This window comes from Salmo salar, chromosome 15 (genome assembly GCF_965601325.2).
Source record: "Salmo salar chromosome 15, fSalSal1, whole genome shotgun sequence".
In the NCBI taxonomy this organism is placed as follows: domain Eukaryota; kingdom Metazoa; phylum Chordata; class Actinopteri; order Salmoniformes; family Salmonidae; genus Salmo; species Salmo salar.
In genome coordinates, this window is record NC_138305.1 from 53,115,456 (window position 1) to 53,133,309 (window position 17,854).

General features: G+C 44.2%; 1 protein-coding gene across 2 annotated transcripts; it reads right to left on the reverse strand.

Annotated features, from left to right (window-relative positions):
• Positions 1-1,969: 1,969 nt before the first annotated feature.
• cpsf2 (cleavage and polyadenylation specific factor 2) lies at positions 1,970-17,849 on the reverse strand. Of its 2 annotated transcripts, none has more exons than XM_014144713.3 (15): positions 17,569-17,849; positions 17,230-17,395; positions 16,815-16,974; positions 16,533-16,638; positions 16,287-16,416; positions 15,787-15,902; positions 15,396-15,583; positions 14,666-14,956; positions 9,961-10,061; positions 9,521-9,724; positions 9,074-9,229; positions 8,276-8,498; positions 7,455-7,793; positions 3,080-3,214; positions 1,970-2,554 (listed from the first exon to the last, which is right to left on the reverse strand). In XM_014144713.3, exons 2-15 carry the CDS (start codon positions 17,376-17,378, stop codon positions 2,462-2,464), a joined length of 2,391 nt encoding a protein of 796 aa, XP_014000188.2. In that variant the 5' UTR covers positions 17,379-17,395; positions 17,569-17,849; the 3' UTR covers positions 1,970-2,461.
• Between the last annotated feature and the right edge of the window lie 5 nt (positions 17,850-17,854).

Here is a 17,854-nt window from a genome sequence, read left to right on the forward strand (position 1 = left end):
CACCAGGAATTCAACGGGATTAGGTTGAATTAATTTTCCTCCACAGAGCTATGAATAAATACACATAGAGTAGATGCCCAATTTGTAACTTTGCTTTTGTCCTAATACCCTTGCTTGTCCTCCACCCATCCCATGGCACAAATGAGAAGGGCACTTGTTGAGTGAGAAGGGGAGACATTCTGTGCTTCTCAAATGGCACCCTATTCCCTATTTTGTGTCCTACTTTTACCAGGGCCCATAGGTCTCTGGTCAAAAGTAGTGCATTAGGGAATAGGGTGTCATTTGGGATGCATTCAGGGCTCAGGTCTCCTCCCTGCCTCCTGGGGGCAAAGTGGGGCCTTAGCTGCTCGTTACATTAAAATAGGGGCTTCTGTGACAGTCAACATTATAAACACTAAGAGGATTACGCTGATGGACCTTTCTAGTGTTCCCGCCGTCAATTATCAAAATGAAAAGTAGTGACTGGGCAGGAGCCTCTCTCTTTTTCCATCTCTCTCGGTTTATCTCTATCCCATTCTCTCTTTCTATCTCTCTCTTACTGTCACAGAAGGGATTACTGAAGTTCACAGAGAGAGAATAAAGGCATATTTTCTGCCGCAAATGTTGTGTGTGTGTGTGCCTGTGCCATGGATTATAAAAAAGGGCATTTAAATTTTAATGTTTCTAAAGTGCAAAACTATATGTTACGCAACTGTTCTGTACAAAACTAACCTAGCTGCGCATCAGCGGGCCAGCCATCCATGCTGCTCATGCCTATAACTCCCTCCATCCATTCATGTGCATGATCCCCCTCTCCCTCTGCCCACCGTCCACTCGCTTCGTCGGGTCGGCCCAGACTAAAACGTTCGTGGCCCACCATACTCTGACTGGCTGCGGGGCCATAGGTTGGGCAGAGTTTGGTAGTCGACAACGACTGAGGGTGAAGTGATGTCACTGTGTGTATGGTAGGGGAGGTGCTTTGACCCATGCCGATAGGTCACTGAGTGTGTGTAGTGTATGAGAGAGAGAGAGAGAGAGAGAGAGAGAGAGAGAGAGAGAGAGAGAAAGTGTATATGGTAGGGGGGTGCTTTGTTGTGGGTTGAGCCACGGCAGTGACATACCACAACTGCCCATGTGGTAAGGTGGCTAGGCGAGGGGCCACCCCGGGGATTCGCACAACACTGACTGTCTGCCCGTCTGTGAGCGTAATGGGCTGAGACGATGTGGCACCACTGCTGCAGCAGCGGACTTCAGCCAGCCAATGACACACCGCAGCCGAGGAGAAAAAGGCTGCTTCGCACCCCCCCTCCATCTTAGCATCATCACAGTCACACCACCCTACTCACATTATAGTGCACTACTTTTCACCATAAGGCTCCGGTTAATTTGCCAATTTGGGACACCCCCTCCCCCCAAGCAGTCTCCTGAGACAATGGTGAATTTAAACTTCACAGGGATAATAACATTGACCTTATATGTGGATTAGAAGATATCACAAATCAGCAAGCCATTTTAAATACATTTTCACTTTCCTCTCAGTCTCAATCTTAACTATATAACCTAATTTCAGTTACCTGAAATATAAACATTAGAGAATTAAGTATTATACCTTGTTATGTACGTAACTGAGTGAATTATGCTAATTTTCCAAGATATCACTGCAGGGACAACGTCATCTCTCAACCCTGGAATTGCTGCTGTGTGTGACAGAGGTAGAGGGAGGAAGAGGCAGAAAAATGTCTCCATCTAGTGTTATCAAACCGGAACTGCAGCAGCACAGTAGAGCAAAGCCCCTTGAAATGGTACTACATACAGTCAGGGTCGGGGTCAATTCCATTTCCATTCACACAATTCAGGAAGTAAACTGGAATTCCCATTCAAAATTGCCCTCATTGAAACATTAACTGAAATGACCCCAAACCTACATACAGTACATATACAAGTCTGGCTCCCCTCTCAACCAACAGCAAATATATATGACACAAACCAATTAAATTGTTCAAAAAATTGAATTTAATGAGTTGTAGAAAACAAAAAAAACAGAAACCATTTCAGCCTATGTCAAGTGATGGCACTCTCCAGCGAGTGTGTGGTGTATTTTCTCCAGAGCTGAGGGCGTTTGAGGAGAAATAAAAAACACCCTAAGGGTTACCGTTGGTTCGCACATCATGTGTTCGCATGAAGGAGAGGTCACTAAGGGAGAGCCCATCTGTCTCTCACTGCGGGGGGAAAGACGCACAATAAAAAAATAAACAGTAAACAGACAAAGGGGGTAAAAAAGGAGAAATCAACACAGCGGTTGGAAGTTAAACAGCTGGAGATGCTCGAGGGGAGCTCAGGTAGCCTGTGTGTGGAGAACACCTAGAACACTGTGGTCCTCTGGGTACAGTCCGCTCTCCTCTCCACTCTCTCTCCTCCCAAATGGAATGTCTCTGTGTGATCATGTAACGGCCGACGCCGTCTCCGCGGCCGCTCGTCTCTCCTATACCACAGCATACTGCTGATAGAGCAGCTCGCGGATCTTATAATAGTCATCACACAGGCAGCCCTCCAGGCCGATGCGCCCTGCCTCCGTCTGTACAGGGGGGGGGGGGGGGGGGGATGGCGATACGGACAAGGGTTAGAGGGGTCACGCATAGTCACAACCATTTTTCCCCCCTTTAACATCCACAAATAGATGTGGAGATGGAGTGGTGCTGACTTTAGTAGCAGAAATGGTTTGTTTACACATAGGTTGCCCCTTCAGTCTAAAAACTACTTATTGCCAACTGAGTAAAATGGATTGTTTAATCCTGCGTCATCGTTCCTTCCCCAGAGCATTCTTGTAAATAAATAAGAATTGGTTTTCAATTAAATTGAAGTTAGATAATAGGTACACATACATATATAATAGAGGTCTGCAATTGGATGCCACAGTCACAGCTTTTTGCTGAAAAACATGCCACCCCACGCAACCTTTGGGCCCATTTCCCCTTTCTCATGAAGCAGGCCAGGGCTGGGGTTGGCTTATGCTGTCAAAGCGAGCTGAATGAACTAAATGAATGACTGTGGCTGTACTGTGGTGTGCTGGGGGAGAAGGACAGACAGACGGACAACTCACCCTGCGGACGGCCACAATGTTGTTGCACACCAGCACTCCTCCCACAAACTCAGCCTGGATGCCTTCCCTCAGCAGCACCTGCTTGAAGTCGGACAGGCGCGGCTCGTTGATGAACACCGACTGGTGGCCTGGGATCTGTGAGTTAGACAGGGTGTGTATGGGTTAGAACCAGAACACATGATATACAACTGATCTCAGAACAGTTGTACTCTATGGCTGCGTTTACACAGGCAACCAAATTCTGATATTTTTTTCCACTAATTCGTCTTTTGATCAGATGAGCTCTTTTGCCATGGTCATGCCAAAATATCAGAATTGGCTGCCTGTGTAAACGCATCCTATGTGGATTAGTGGAACCACAACCATACAGTTTCTGTACATCTGACCTCAGATCAGTATGACTCTAAGGACTATGTTAGATTTTTTGCCCATTTACTGGCAAAAGAGCTGATCTGATTGGTCAAAAGCCACAATTAGTGAAAAAAAGCTCAGAATTGGGCTGCCTGTGTAAATGCAGCCTTAGAAACAATTTGAATGAACATTCAAAAATGTTACGGTGAAACATGAAACAAAATATTTTCTAAGGATTACTGTGGCATTTAGAGGAAATAATCAAACTGCAAATGACTTTGCTATTCCAACTACAAGTCATAGAAAACCTACATGGCCACATGCTGACCAACTGGCAGGTGTCTTCACTGACATTTTCAACCTGTCCCTGTCAGTAATACCAACATGTTTTAAGCAGACCACCATAGTCCCTGTGCCCAAGAGCAGTAAGGCAACCTGCCTAAATGACTACCAACCCATAGCACTCACGTCTGTAGCCATGAAGTGCTTTGAAAGGCTGGTCATGGCTCACATCAACACCATTATCCCAGAAACCCTAGACCCACTCCAATTTGCATACCGCTCAAACAGATCCACAGATGATGCAATCTCTATTGCACTCCACACTGCCCTTTCCCATCTGGACAAAAGGAACACCTACGTGAGAATGCTATTCATTGACTACAGCTCAGCGTTCGACACCATAGTGCCCTCAAAGCTCATCACTAAGCTAAGGATCCTGGGACTAAACACCTCCCTCTGCAACTGGATCCTGGACTTCCAGACAGGCCACCCCCAGGTGGTAAGGGTAGGTAACAAAACATCTGCCACGCTGATCCTCAACACCGGAGCCCCTCAGGGGTGCGTGCTCAGTCCTCTCCTGTACTCCCTGTTCACCCACAACTGCATGGCCAGGCACGACTCCAACACCATCATTAAGTTTGCAGACGACACAACAGTGGTAGGCCTGATCACCAATAACAACGAGACAGCCTATAGGGAGGAGGTCAGACCTGGCCGGGTGGTGCCAGAATAACAACCTATCCCTCAACGTGATCAAGATAAAGGAAATGATTGTGGACTACAGAAAAAGGAGGACTGAGCACGCCCCATTCACTGGGGCTAAGCTGCCTGCCCTCCAGGACCTCTACATCACGTGGTGTCAGAGGAAGGCCCTAACAATGGTCAAAGACCACAGCCACCCCAGTCATAGACTGTTCTCTCTTCTAATGCAAGCCAAAAGGCTTCTCAACAGCTTTTACCCCCAAGCCATAAGACTTCTGAACAGGTAATCAAATGGCTAACGGACTATTTGCATTGTGTCCCGTAAGTAAGCATTTCACTGTAAGGTCTACATAAACTTTGATTTGATTTGATTATTTGTAGTGGCAGTTTAGATCCGAAACAGACACGTACGTTCGCTGCACACTACCTTCTCAGGCTTTTTGCTAACGTTAGCAAAATTTCGCAACTTCATGGCCAACACAAAACAAATGGAATGTGTTAGCTAAAGTTCAAAATATTTACCTTATTGAACACACCTCTGATCTTAGATCAGTTGAACTGAATGGACTCTGTGGAACCACAACCATACAGTTTATATATTGGTAAATCTGACCTCAGATCAGTTGGACTCTGGATTTGTTCAGGGCTCGAGACAAACTTTTTGCACTTGTGGCACTGGTGCGAATCAAACTTTTTCAGTTGATGGCATCAGCACATGGTTTGGTTGCACCAATTTTTTCATTGCAATAATGACCTGACCTGTGTCCCATAATGAACCTGCATTTCATATAGACCCAGGCTAATAATGGCTAGCCATCTTTTAAATTAGCATGTCCTTGCAGGGCTTGACATCCAGGTACACTACATTATCAAAAGAATGTGGACACTTCATTTCAAAATCATGGGCATCAATATGAAGTTGGTCCCCCCTTTGCTGATATAACAGCCTCCACTCTTCTGGATAGGCCTTCCACTAGATGTTGGAACATTGCTGCAGGGACTTCCATTCAGCCACAAGAGCAATTGTGAGGTCGGGCACTAATGTTGGGCGATTAGGCCTGGCTCGCAGTCAGAGTTCCAATTCATCCCAAAGGTGTTCGATTGGGTTGAGGTTAGGGTTCTATGCAGGCCAGTCAAGTTCTTCTACACCGATCTCAACAAACCATTTCTGTATGGAACTCCCTTTGCGCACGGGGGCATTGTCATGCTGAAACAGGAAAGGGCCTTCTCCAAACTGTTGCTATAAAGTTGGAAGCACAGAATCGTCTAGAATGTAATTGTATGCTGTAGCATTAAGATTTCCTTTCACAGGAACTAAGGGGCCTAGCCCAATCTATGAAAAACTTCCCCAGAACATTATTCCTCCTCCACCAAACTTTACAGTTTGCACTAAGCAATATGGCAGGTAGCGCTCTCCTGGCATCCGCCAAACCCAGATTTGTCTGTTGGACTGCCAGATGGTGAAGCATGGTTTATCACTCTAGAGAACGTGTTTCCACTGCTCCAGAGTCCAATGGCGGCGAGCTTTACACCACTTCAGCCGACGCTTGGTATTTTGCATCTTGCGATCTTAGGCTTGTATGCAGCTGCTCGGCCATGGAAACCCATTTCATGAAGCTCCCGACAAACAGTTGATGCGCTGACGTTGCTTCCAGAGGCAGTCTGGTACACGGTAGAGCATTGCAACTGAGGACAGACGATTTTTACACGCTACGTGCTTCAGCACTCGGTGGTCCCGTGAGCTTGTGAGGCTTACCACTTCGCGGCTGAGCCATTGTTGCTAATAGACGCTTCCACTTCACAATAACAGCACTTACAGTTGACCGTGGCAGCTCTAGCAGGGCAGAAATTTGATATACTAACTTGTTGGAAAGGTGGCATTACATTTACATTTTTACATTTACGTCATTTAGCAGACGCTCTTATCCAGAGCGACTTACAAATTGGTGCATTCACCTTATGATATCCAGTGGAACAACCACTTTACAATAGTACATCTATATCTATTTTTTTTGACTGGGCTGAGCGGGAACTGTGCTTCCGCAGAGGTAGGGGGGCCAATTTGTAAGTCGCTCTGGATAAAAGCGTATGCTAAATGACGTAAATGTAATAGCTTCTTTACATCTGATCAGCTTGACTCTATTGACTGTGGACTCTGTAGAACCCTAACCATATATTTTCTAGGGCTGGGAACCTCATAATCTGACATTATCACGATCTTTCTGTGCCGATACCATATGTATTGTGATTCTCACAATGCTATATGTATTGCGATTTGATACTGCGACTTTGCTGCGATTTGATGTCCCAAACATATTTCTCACTATATGTCTGCTGCAGAGAAACTACTTAAAAAGAAGATGGAGAACAAGCTACTGGATGAAAAATTTGCCACAGGTACAGCCGACTAGCACTAGCTAACATTATCCAGCTAAATCAAGTAGATGTTACTTTTTATACAGAGTCAAATATCAATATAATCCAAAAATAATATTGCGATATGTAACTATCAATAATTTCTATACATATAACCTCAGATCAGTTTTACCCGGTGCACTCCCTTCTCTCTGTTGCTAAATTAGCCACAGGCTAGCTTTCTTCCTGTGCATTCTGCTGCTCTTTGTGTCTACTGTCATATCAATCAAATGTATTTATAAAGCCCTTTTTACAAAGTGCTATACAGAAACCCAGCCTAAAACCCAAACAGCAAGCAATACAGATGTAGAAGCATGGTGGCTAGGAGAAACTCCTTAGAAAGGCAGGAACCTAGGAAGAAACCTAGAGAGGAACCACTCAACCTATCATTTCCCTCTCTGAATAAAAAACGGTTCCGGGATCAACACCCGTCTCCCTCTCCCTCAGGGTCAGCCCTCTCCCATCCTCTTTCACTGAGAACAAAGCAACCTTATCTTACCCTCTTTACATCTCCTCTCTCCCTTTGTCTGAACTAAGAGATTACAGCCAACCTTCCCCTCCGTCTATCCGCAGTATCTCTCGCTACAGTACATCTCCTCTTCCCCTCCATCTCTCGCTCTCTCACCTCGTGGGCGGGCAGGGGCTCCAGGGTGGGGATGACGTCGCTCTCCTCCGACAGCTCGCGCACGTCCTCGCCAAACAGCGTCTTCATGGTGCGCTGCTGAGCCACCACGCTATGGTCTGTGGTGCCGTCGTCAGCAGGGGTCACGTCCATGGCCAGCTCGCCGTCCTCCACGGCCTCCTCGCCGGCTCCCTTTTCACCCTTCACCACGCCCTCCTCGGGCAGCACGCCTGTGTCCACCTTGACCACGCGCATGTCCAGCACGCCGTCGATCCACGCCAGCTCCGTGTCCTTGGCGCGGCAAAACTGCAGCGAGCTCACCAGCGAGTCTTTCAACCGCACCTGAGGAGGAAGAAGAAAATATGTCATGTATATATGACAGAAAGTGCTTAAGCTTAACATTTAAAAGGTTTCTGCACACAAACAAACTGTTTAACTGGGTCCTCTGTACCCCAGTTGGTAGATCACGGTGCTTGTAATGCCAAGATAGTGGGTTCGATTCCCAGGAACACCTGTACGTAATATTTATGCACGCACAACTGTAACTCGCTTTTTGATAAGTGTCTGCTAAATGGCATATGTTATAATATTATTATTATAAACCTTATACCAAATTGACCCATTGTCAAGTTGAGAATTCTAAGATGGCTTGACCTGGGTTAGATTAGTTACAGTTACTAAAGCTATCAACTTTCTGATTGGTGAATTGTGATAACACAACATTCTATGTCAATTATTCACATTCATATAGGGCATTAGTCCAATCTGTCCCAAAATATTTTAAATTAGCATGGCATTTTGTGTAAAATTATAACCCGACTGACCTGGTATATGTGTGTCTCACTGGTGGCATCCACAGTCTCCTGCAGCTTAGGCGTGTAGACCTTGATGTCCTTGGTGAAGGCCTTGCAGGACTCGGCCAGGTCCAGGCTGGCCTCGGGAGGGCCGTGCACGATCACCAGCTGCCGCGGCTTCATCTGGTTGATGATCTTCTTGATAGAGTCGCCATCCGAACGCCCCTCGTAGTCGATGTACGTCACCCTGGCTCTGCACAGTATGATCAGATAAGAATTTATAATTTCTCAATATTTTAAATATTAATTATTAAGATAGTCACTTTAAATGTGATGTAAAAAAAATACTATCTGGGGTATTCAACCGGCAGTCTGCAGACCCCTTATTTTCAAAAATATGTTTGAGTTACCTTTATAGCTAATAGGCTGTTAGAGTTTACACTTCCTATTACAATTATGTGGGGAGATCAAAATAATGAAAAAATGATCTACCAAAGCTATAAATAAGAATAAAAAAGATTACTTTTACATGCCATTATCATTCACTTGACGACAAGACACGTGAATGTTTTTTCTCTTGCTAACGTATGATGGGGGTGGGTCGCCGGTTTGCCTGAGAGGGGGTCCCTGATAATATTAGAGAAAAATACTAAAGGTACTTTTAATATTTTGCGCAAATTAAAATAACTAGAGTCTTGGCATATCCACAAGGATCATTAAAATCCCAAACGTACATGTTTCAGCACTATGTATTCCTTGTAAATCACTACAATATAAATATGAATCATATTGAATCATATTTCAATTTAGGTGGGTAGGCCCACTTACTTGATCTCTAGGTTCTCTGTAGTGGAGGTACACTTGGTGGGTACTTTGGATGAGGAGTCTTGGTCCATGGGTTCGTCTCCTTTGGCCATGCATGACTCCAGCTTGTTCTTCTCCTCCTCTGTGGCCTGGAGCTCTGGTACCAGGAAGTCCTCCGGTCTGGAGACAGTCATTAATTAATACATCATCGTGTGAAGTTAGCTCTGCTTCAACAGAAAATCCAATGCATAGTTCATTATTCAAACGGGTTTCATGTTTCGATTTCTAGGTTCTACCGAGGTAAAAGACAGTCTGTGTAGAGCATTTTTACACTTCTGTGCCAACCGAACTGTACTGGCGCTGATATTTCCCTTGTCCAGCATCTATGGTTGATGCATAACCGGGTCAGCACAGCTCAGTTTGGATCAGCGCCTTAATGTGAAAAGGGTAATAGTTTAATGACTACAGTACCTGATGATCTCTCCGTATTCGTCCCACTTGACCCTCTCCTCGTGGGTGGGGAACATGGGGTAGGACTTCTTGGCCTGTTTGAAGAAGCTGCCCTTGCGGACGCCGTCTCCCTTCATCATCAGGTCGTGGTGTTTGGTCTTCACCATCGCCGGCAGCTCCAGGTCATCCTCCATGTCGCTCTCGTCACTGGAGTCCACATCCACCCTGAGAGACACAAATATATTAGACTCACACACACACAATCTTGCTGTGTTTCTTCATCTCAAAAACAAACATCTTCATTCCCGGAGACCAACTTCATGAATCTGTATAGTACGTCCTCCATGCACACATGCACGTAACACACACAGAACAATACCCACGTCTGGGAATAGTATTCACGGTGCCCAAATATTGTAAATAAGTTGAGGCCCAAAACACAAACAGTGTCAGTGACTCACTCTTTTTCTTGTTCAAGTTTTTTGGCAGCTTCCTTCTTCATTCTCTCTTTCTCCAGGTATTCTTCCAGCTCCCTGCCTTCCAGCTTCACCCGTTTTCTAATCTGTCAACATGACAAGAAAATGAAATGGAGAAAAAAAAAAAAGGGGGGAGGAACAGTGCGAATGCCAGTGACACATCAAGCTGTTCCACGCTTGAGTTGAGACGGAAACAGAGACAGGAAGAGCCCTAGGGAGATGCTGCACCAAAATAAATAAATCCAAAAAGCTATCACTCTGAGCCAAAATGGCCGCATAGCTGCTCTTCTATTTTTTGGGGTTCCCCAAAGCCCCCCCATATTAATTATGCATAAAAAGTTGTTTTTCTTTTGTATCAGATCCAAATGTAATGTACCAAGAAGAAGTTACCCCACCAAAATAATGCAGAAGATACATTTCAACTTCAATCCATGAGGAGAGAGAGCGCAAGAGACAGTCAACTAATAAGGCAAACGTGCTAGGTTGTGCTGAAAAGTGTTACACAGTATACCGGTACCATGGTGTAATATCAAGGTACCAAAACGTCATGACACTTACAATAACATTATAGAATACTGTAGTACCGTTTCATATGATACTACCAACTTTTTCAGCCCTACTGATATTAAGAACCTGCTGGTGCCGGTTATAAAATGTTTATAAAGTTAGTTTGGTTTATAAATTCAGTTGAATTGAAGCAACAGCCACTTGTATATGCAGGTCCAATATCCACTTCCCTTCCATGCGCATATCACATGCGTCAAAGGGAAACAGCCAGCCGCATCCCCTACTAGTGCTCACTCACCTGCTTCACTCTGTCCGCTCTTTGCGCGCGTCTATTCCCCCATGTTCGCAGCTTTACAGCAAAGAAATAGGCTTGTCTCTAGCCTAAACATAAAACCCATAGTACCAGAGATGCCTTTTATTCTTTCAATCGGGATTCGCGCGCATTTTATATCATTTCACAAACCATGTCGCGGGCCGTTTTAAACTAATCCAGAGTCGCTAATTATTGGTTTGATAATAAACAATGTTGTTCAGTCATGTTACCTTGCTAGCTAACAACCTGGTAACTTGACAGTAGATTTAGGCAAATTTGATTGGCACAGGAAGAAAGGAAAAGGGTATTCTACTTCAAAAGGTATAATTCATATAAGGCCTAACTAATGTAAGCCTAAACTATATCAAACAGCTATCTATTTCTGGTGCTCCTTACATTCTGTTTGGTGTCTAACGTTTGAAAAATTGGAAGCAGTGTGTGTATGTGTGCTTGTGAAAGAGAGAGAGAGTGTTGTGTGTTTATGAGAGTGAGTATGTGTTAACTGAAGAGGAAAGAAGGTTTCATGCAGTATGTTCTCCTCACTGACACAATGACATGCAGATCATTATGCAGTATGTTCTCCTCACTGACACAATGACATGCAGATCATTATGCAGTATGTTCTCCTCACTGACACAATGACATGCAGATCATTATGCAGTATGTTCTCCTCACTGACACAATGACATGCAGATCATTATGCAGTATGTTCTCCTCACTGACACAATGACATGCAGATCATTATGCAGTATGTTCTCCTCACTGACACAATGACATGCAGATCATTATGCAGTATGTTCTCCTCACTGACACAATGACATGCAGATCATTATGCAGGTATATCACAGGAGGTTGGGGGCACCTGAATTGGGGAGAACGGACTCGTGGTAATGTCTGGAGCGGAATGAGAGGAATGGTATCAAACACGTGTTTCTATGTGTTTGATGCCATTCCATATTCCTTCTTCCCATTCCTCCAGCCAAATCACAGGTATGCCTTTGCAAATATTGGCAAATAAGCCAATCTATGCAGTATTATATTATACACTTAACAGTGTGAAGTTAAATTCAATGTGTTGTATTGAGTAGAAGTGTGAATTTCAGTGACAGGTTTTTGGAGGTTTAGAAAACGTGAACAAGCGTCCGGGGCACGGGGTGAACAGGATGCTAGGCCACCGATTTGTTTCCACCATGGCATCGCGATACTACTCGGTATCATGATCCTTGGCCTGGTATCCTATTGTTTGTAATATTTGGGAATCGTGACAAGCCTAGTAATGAAACGTGAAGCGGCGGCCGCCTACAATCAACTGAGCTGGACAGCGAATGAGGCTGAAAGTAATTTGAGTAATTCATTTTCTTCATTTGAATTCGACTATTTCTTCCTATTTAAGAAATACAGGGTCGGCCTACCTGTTTGACAGACGCATTTATGCTTCCCATAGATTTGTCGGTAGCCAAATCCTCCAATACTGTCACCATTCCCTCCTTAAATACCACCGTGTCCATGAAGGGCATGGAGTGTTCGGTTTAAAGCAGGACTTCAACTGAAGGGGGTATGTGAGGGTATGACATATCCTTTGTTAAAGAAAAGGACAGAAGGGATACCCTACCTATTGTTAGCTTAATATTTTGAAATGAAATAAAAAAGGACCCTGATTACATAAAGTGTTCTATAACGATGCTCAACACTGATGCCTTACCTTACAAACAAGCTTTTTAAAATGCATGCAAAATATCTGACTGATGCATATGGTTTGTCTCTATGACATTTTGAAGCTGTGATACGACCTATATTCGAAATAGACCAAAAAAAAATGGAATTTGCAATCCTGTCACTCTAAGCTAAACAATTTCTGCATCTGTCGGGATGCTGTCTGGGTGGAAAGTTAACTTTTGAAAGTAGGCTACCATGCTTAGATTCATAAGGACGTCCCAGACTTCATTATTTGCAAACAGCAACAGTTTCGTTGCAAAAAAGACACTGGTTTGACATTGGAGAAATATGGTAAGAATGCATATTTCTGTGCCCAGTCTTCCCTTAAACTTCTATTTTCATTAGCCACCTTTGTTTTGAGAGCAACATTTTCTCTTGATTGCAAGATGATTTTCCCCAATCAACGCACAAAAATACATTTAAAAAAACTAATTTAGTAAAGACTTTGTTGATTGTATCAGTGTAATCAGATAGAAATTATTATGTTATTGTCATTGAATTGACTATAGACACTTAACAAAAATATAAAAAGCAGCATGTAAAGTGTTGGTCCCATGTTTCATGAGCTGAAATGTAAAAGATCCCAGAAATGTTCCATACGGTCAAAGCTTATTTCTCTCAAATGTGGTACACAAATTTCTTTACATCCCTGTTAGTGATCATATCAATAAGCTGATTAAACAGCATGATCATTACACAGGTGCACCTTGTGCTGGGGACATTAAAAAAGGCCACTAAAATGTGCAGTTTTCACACAACACTATGCTACAGACGTCTCAAGTTTTGAGGGAGGGTGCAATTGGCATGCGGACAGCAGGAATGTCCACCAGACCTGTTGCCAGAGAATTGAATGTTAATTTCGCTACCAACGTCGTTTTAGAAGTTTTGGCAGTACATCCATCCGACTGTAAAACCGCAGACCACGTGTATGGGGGACATGCGGGCGAGTGGTTTGCTGATGTCAACTTTGTGAACAGAGTGCACCATGGTGGTGGTGGGGTTATGGTATGGGCAGGCATAAGCTACGGACAACGAACACAATTGCATTTTATTGACGGCAATTTGAATACACAGAGATACCGTGACAGAGATCCTGAGGCCCATTGTTGTGCCATTCATCAGCCGCCATCACCTCATGTTTCAGCATGATAATGCACAGCCCAATGGTTGCAAGGATCTGTACACAATTCCTGGAAGCTGATATACAGCAACTTCGCACAGACATTGAAGAAGAGCAGGCCCCAATCAACAGCCTAATCAACTCTATGCAAAGGAGTGTCACACTGCATGAGGTAAATGATGGTCACACCAGATACTGCCTGGTTCTCTGATCTACGCCCCTACCTTTTTTTAAGCTATCTGTGACCAATAAATGCATATCTATATTCCCAGTCATGGGAATACACTCGCATTAACATCTGCTAACCATGTGTATGTGACAAATACATTTTTTATTTGAAATCCATAGATAAGGCCTAATTTATATATTTAAATTGATGGATTTCCATATATGAACTTTAATTCAATAACATTTTTGAAATTGTTGCATGTTGCATTTATTAATGTTCATTATACTAACCAGATGTGTTAAAGGCCCAGTGCAGTCAAAATCGTGATGTTTTATATACATTTCTACACTGTGAGGTTGGAATAATACTGTGAAATTGTGAAAATGATGATAATGCCCTTTTAGTGTAAGAGCTGATTCAAACTTTATTCATGTTTTGGTGGGATGGAGTTTTTGGCCTTCAATGGTGACATCACCAAGCGGCATATTAGTTAATAGACTCAGAAGAACGTTCCAAACCGCTCTGCCAATAACAGCACATTTTCAGTCTTCCCCTCCCTACTCAGACCATTCCCAGACAATCATAGCAAAATTCTTGCTTGAGAAATTGCCCTTTGCTAAGAAACTATTTTTGTTTCTGTTTGACCATTTTAATTGAAAACACTCTAAGTAAGGTACTTATTGTTACCCAGAAATTATTTGATATTGAGATAAAAATGGCTGCATTGGACCAATGGTGTCCAATTTGTAGTGTAGGCCTATGAATTGGGCTGCTATTATACTAATTATGTTCTGACCCGTTGAGTATTAGCCCAGAAAAATTCCCCCAAAACCAAACCTAGTTGCCGACCCCGTCCTAGTCTCACCTCCAGGTCTAGCATCTTCTCCCCGGGATTATCGATGAGGTAGCGGCCCAGGGTGCCGGGCGTGGTGCGGTAGGTGAGGATCACTGAGTTCTTGGCCTCCTGACACCACTGGATGAACAGCTCGCGGGAGAAGCCTGACTCCAGGTCGGGCTGGCTGCAGAGCACCACCTTGGGGCTGGGCACGCGGGCCAGGTCTGCCAGGCTGTGGCACAGGGACAGGTGGCGGAACTGGAAGGGGTTGTTGCGCTTGTCCTCAAAGCAACGCATCAGCTTGTCACTCATCCACTCCACCTGTAGGGGAGAATATAACAGGCAGATTCATGTCTCTTGTTAACATGCCTATTACAATGACAGGATAATCACACAATATTAGCAGGACATGCGCCATTTGTTACAACAACATTGTGAAAAAGATTAAATCCATCCCACAAAAGGCAATCGTTGTAATATTTTTCACAAAGTGTATGACTGAGCAGTGAACACTATTGAAAAGTGAACATCTCCTCCTGGTGAGTGAGCTAGAGACCTGGGTTCAAATATTATATGAGATCTTTCAAATACTTTAGCTCCGTGCAAGCTCGGTGCAACTGAACCAATGGAACAGTCCCAAAAGTGCAAACCCCACCCATCTGGCACTGCAGGCAGGCTGAAACAAACACTTAAAAGTGTTTTAAAGATTGTCTGGTAGTGTGTGACCATGTAATGAAAAGGGTATGCGTGTGGCCGAGACCTGAGACTTGGAGAACTCCACCACGTTGTAGCTGACGTTGTTGAGCAGGGCCAGAGAGTAGACCCCCAGCCCGGCGTCCTTCGTCCTCCAGATCTGGTCCAGCAGTTGAGCCAGCTCCAGCACACGGCCCGCCGTATCCACGGCAATCAGCACGTTGCCGTCGCCGCGTAGCGTCTCCATCACATTGGCTGAAGGGGGAAATGTTTGGCGGATCAGACATTTTTTTAATATTCAACTAATAGGTATTACTGTAGCCTGGGCCCAGATCTTTTTGTGCTGTCTAGCCATGGCCATGACGTGACAGTGACCACAGGAGTTGGCAAGACAACATAAACATATTTGTGATCAGGATATCATTACTGCACACATGAGTGAGAGTTGATTAACTTACTTAGAAGCTGCTCGTCCCTTTGCTTGCGACGCGGCTGCACGTATGTAGCGTTAAAGGAGTCTGTGATGAGCAGAGAGGGACGACTCACCGACTCCAACGTACACCCATTCAGGTGGCTGGAAGAAAGATTTACAATATGTTCGGGGACCAACTTCATACTGATGCCCATGATTTTGAAATTAAATGTTTGATGAGTAGGTCTCCACATATTTTTGATCATGTAGTGTACCTGAACGTCAAGCCATGCAAGGACATGCTAATTTAAAAGATGGCCAGTCATTATTAGCCAGGTTCTATATGAAATGCAGGTTCATTATGGGACACAGGTCAGGTCATTATTGCCGCGCAGCCATTTCAAATTGATCTGACCAATTCCATAATAATACCCATGATTTTGGAATGTGATAGTCGATGAGCAGGTGTCCACATACTTTTGGTCTTGTACTGTACCTTGACGGTTCAGCAGCAAAATAAACATGCTCTATCCAGTCTCTACTCACATCTCTCGCTTGTGGTTGAAGTCCACCGCGTAAACAATCTCCTCCTCCCCATCCTTCACGATCTTCCAGATGGTCCCACCGATCATGTGACCAGCAGGAAGTGGAGTGATGGACAGACCATGTCCTTTCCCTGTCCAGAAAAGTAAAAAGGTCGATTGAACCAGTGTTTCAGCTATAACAAGGAGGTTACTCAATAGAAATATGATCATTCAATCATTAGGTAAGACTGATACATGTTTTACTGACCTTTCAGATTTACAATCTGGGAGTACTTCAACTGCTGGATTTTATCAAAAGCGCAGTCTACATCATCCAGGGTGAACAGGTTGAAGTCCTCAGTGTTGTTGCGCGACTACCAAAGCAACAGATCCCAATTGTGAGAATAGTTTTACAGTGCACTGTCACCTCTTGTTCAAGCGGGTGTAGGACATCACCTAGCCTGGTCCCAGATCTGTTTGTGCTGTCCTGCTGAGTTGGCAAGACATCACAAACAGATCTGGGACCAGGTTAACACACTCCTGCCCTTACCTGATACAGGTCATACATGAACATCTGACCCATCTTGTAGACCGGGATGGTGGCATAGATGGGGCAGTTGAGGCCCAGCTTGCCCACGGCGTAGGGCAGAGCCCCCAGGTGCAGGGGGTCAGGATGGGAGAGGAGCACCGCATCAACCTGGTGGACATACCTATTGAGAAGGGGAATGGCCCGTAAGAGATCTGATTGACAGGGATAAGTTCTAGTTGTTGACTTCAGGAATCAAAGACAATGTCTAGATAGCATAGATCCTCAATCCGTACCTCCAATCACATTTTGCTCTGCACATGTACCCCTTCATGTGTAACCAATCATTAGATCTATGTTCTGAGTCTTACCAAGTACTCCCTTTGGATAGGCCAAGTACCCCATTGAGAACTACTGGCTTAGATTATGTGTGTTCTACCTTTTCATGGCATCAATAATGTCCATAGAGAAGCTCTCATCCCAGCCACAGTCCAGGAGGAAGCGGAACTCATCCACCTGCAGCAGGTAGCAGAGGGCAGACTCCTCCTGCACCCCTGACACAGCGGTCAGTTTGATAATAGAAGTCATTCTCCTCAGCTGTCATACTGCAGGGACAAGACACAGACCATTACCTAGTTATCAACAAGATGGCTATATATTTCGATCCACTTTCACATGCAGAAAATATGACTGACGACGAACAGGTCTGCAGGTCTGATCTTTATAAAAATGTGAACAGACATGGTCCATGAATGGTATATGGACATGATACACTTACACAGCAATTATTAACACTATTCTTCATACAGAGCTAGTTGGAGACGCCAAGCTACCTATTGTATGTTTGCAGTCCAAACTAGCTAACGTTAGCTAGCATGCTAAATTGGCCATCAGACTAACTGTCCTATAAAAATGGGCCATCGAGTAACATACCATAAAGTGCCATGTAAGATTTCACAAAAATTGAGCAAAGAAATCAATAACATGAACAGTCTAACATTATGGCATTTTCAGCAACGATTGTCAACAAGTCTTTCAACGAAGCGGAAGCCTTGCCGCTGAAA

Coding starts and splice junctions, on each gene's coding strand:
- cpsf2 (XM_014144713.3), bottom strand. CDS start 17,378: ATGACTTCTATTATCAAACTGACCGCTGTGTCAGGGGTGCAGGAGGAG. Junction 15,584..15,786: donor AAGGGACGAGCAGCTTCTAA/GTAAGTTAATCA, acceptor TTCCCCCTTCAG/CCAATGTGATGGAGACGCTA. Junction 3,215..7,454: donor AGCCCCTGCCCGCCCACGAG/GTGAGAGAGCGA, acceptor TCTAACTCACAG/ATCCCAGGCCACCAGTCGGT.